The following is a 2,322-nucleotide window of genomic DNA, read 5'->3' as shown; positions in this document are numbered from 1 at the left end:
CCCCCCCCCATTCTCGTTCCTCCCCTCCAAGGGTCAGAGTTGAAGATCCCCGCGGGCCGGGACATAATTGGAGCCCAACGTGGGGCCCAGGAACAGGGAAGGACGATGAATGCTGCCCGCTAGAAGTGACCAGCCAGTCTATCCATTGAGTCGCTGTGAGTCTGGGACCACAAATGAAGACTCACACTGTTTCCAGGTGCAGGATTGTTCGTCCTGTGAGACAGGCACGGAGCTGCCGCCACGGGATTACGCGCCCTGTGAGACAGGCATGAGAGGAGGTAAGGGCAGCGAATTATGGGACAGGAATTAAGTGAACATGAATTGTCCGTAAAGGGTATCAGGGATTCCCTCAAGGCACAAGGTATAAGGGTAACTAAAAAAGATTTAAAGAAATTTTTCTTGTTTTTAAAAGGTGTTTGCCCATGGTTTCCGCAAGAAGGAACTATTGATTCTAAGCAATGGCATAGGGTAGGGGATTATTTAAATGACTATTACCGTTGTTTTGGCCCTGTGAAAATTCCTGTCACTACTCTTTCTTACTAGAATTTCATCAACAAAATCTTAGCTGTTCTTGAACTTCTTCCTTCATCACCATAGGCTCTTGCTCATAAGTTATTTCACCGAATTCTTCTGTATCTGCCAATTCCTTTTGATACAATGACTCAGTATATTCCTTCCATCTTCTTTTAATACTTCCTGAATCGTTTAATATTCTGCCTAAAGCATCCTTGGTTATAGCTACTCTAGGTTTGAATTTGTCCTTCAGTTCCTTGAGCGTAAGAAATGCTGAATGAGTTCAGCCCTTTGATTTTCCAACTCTAGCTCCTCGCACATTTCATTGTAATATTTTGCTTTGTCATTCTGACCTGCTTTTGCAATCTTCTGTTCAGCTCTTAGTATCTTAAATTCTTCATTAGAAGTAATAAAAATATTGTTCCTTTTCCTACAAACTGGTTAAGTAATTGCTCAACTTTTGCTTCTCGCTTATCATGTCTTTCCTACTATTAATAGATCAAAAATAATAGGATTTGGAAGTACTGAGAAATATTTGTTTTGGAAAAACCAACATTAATGATCAAAATTCCTCTGTTTTTCTGTTAATCAAATTTCTTTTACAGGTCTTGCGGATATAAAAGCTAATGTGTCTGTTATTAGTAAATAATTAGTCTCTTAATTGGCCTTTGCAAAAAATTAACATTAACTCTTTCTGAATTAGGAACCTCTCTCAATGTTTAAAGGTCTAAGAATACTTATGATTGTGCAGAACGTGATGACCAAAAGGCTCAAATGCAATTTTATGTGCTATACGTTAGTGATAATTTATGGGAAAGAAATTTATTAAAACTATTTGGAGCTTTTATATCTATCCCTGTTTGTCAGATGCTGAATTCTATAGTCTTGCCCTTTTAGTAGAAAAGCTGATATAGAACCTGCAGCTCCCTTTGGAATTCTCCTTTGTTATTAATAGGAAAAGTGTTAAAACTCAGAAGAGTCTAAAATATGGGTAAGAATAATAAGAAAAACGTGTTAACAGAAATATGAAGAACAGTTGAGAATAATAAGGAGAAAGGTGTTATAAGAGGCCTCAATATTTATGTTGTTTTGTCTTTTGTCTGCCGTGTTTGTTGTCTTTTTGTCTTGTGTTCAAAGTTATAACACTGACAAGCTCATACAGTTTAAAGGTTTCAGTAAAGAGCAAGAATTAGTAGAGACAGATATAAAGTTAGTATCTGTATGAATTTTAAATCTCATAGGTGAGGAAATGCTAAGAGAGGGTGTTTCAAATGTCTTATGGCGCCAAGAGACTTTTTCTCTCAAGAGATCTTTGAAAAATCAGCTCTTGGCACCCTCTTATCACCTTCTCATATCCATGCATTTTATCCAGGATCTTCGTATTTAGGTAGAAATTTCCATATGCTTCAGCCACTCTTGTAAAATACACATGCCAGTGGCCCGCACTACAAGTCTATGTGAGTTGTGTGTGTCTGTGTTAATTTGCTCAACTTTAAATGAAAACCTGTAGGAGTAAAAATAAAAACTCTCCACTATAGCCCCTTAATTAATGCTTGCCTGTGTTGAACCTACTTGTGCAAGTCAAAGCTACATGGTTTAATGATCACTTTCCTTCTAATAGACTCTTTTCAATTCTTCAGAAACATACCTTTTTGCCTTTACCTATATGTATCATAAAGGTCCTAACATTTTTACAGACGTTTCTAATTATGAGAAAAAATAGAATATTGTAGTATTAACAAATTCAATGCTGAATCATCTCTTTATAAATCAGTACTAGAAAGAAAATTATTTGCTACTTTTTTTAGC

General features: G+C 36.7%; 1 protein-coding gene across 1 annotated transcript in view; it reads left to right on the top strand.

Annotated features, from left to right (window-relative positions):
• Positions 1-1,162, top strand: part of NIPAL1 (NIPA-like domain containing 1) — a 64,156-nt gene extending 62,994 nt beyond the window's left edge. Inside the window, exons 7-8 of the mRNA XM_006894179.1 lie at positions 197-278; positions 1,119-1,162. Of these exons, the coding sequence (XP_006894241.1) occupies positions 197-278; positions 1,119-1,162 (126 nt within the window). The remainder of the gene's footprint in view (positions 1-196; positions 279-1,118) is intronic.
• The last annotated feature ends 1,160 nt before the right edge of the window (positions 1,163-2,322 follow it).

This window comes from Elephantulus edwardii, unplaced genomic scaffold (genome assembly GCF_000299155.1).
Source record: "Elephantulus edwardii isolate Elephantulus edwardi_28Jun2011 unplaced genomic scaffold, EleEdw1.0 scaffold00137, whole genome shotgun sequence".
NCBI classification, from domain to species: Eukaryota; Metazoa; Chordata; class Mammalia; order Macroscelidea; family Macroscelididae; genus Elephantulus; species Elephantulus edwardii.
Note: the sequence above shows the minus strand (reverse complement) of the source record. Positions and strands in the feature narration are given on the sequence as shown.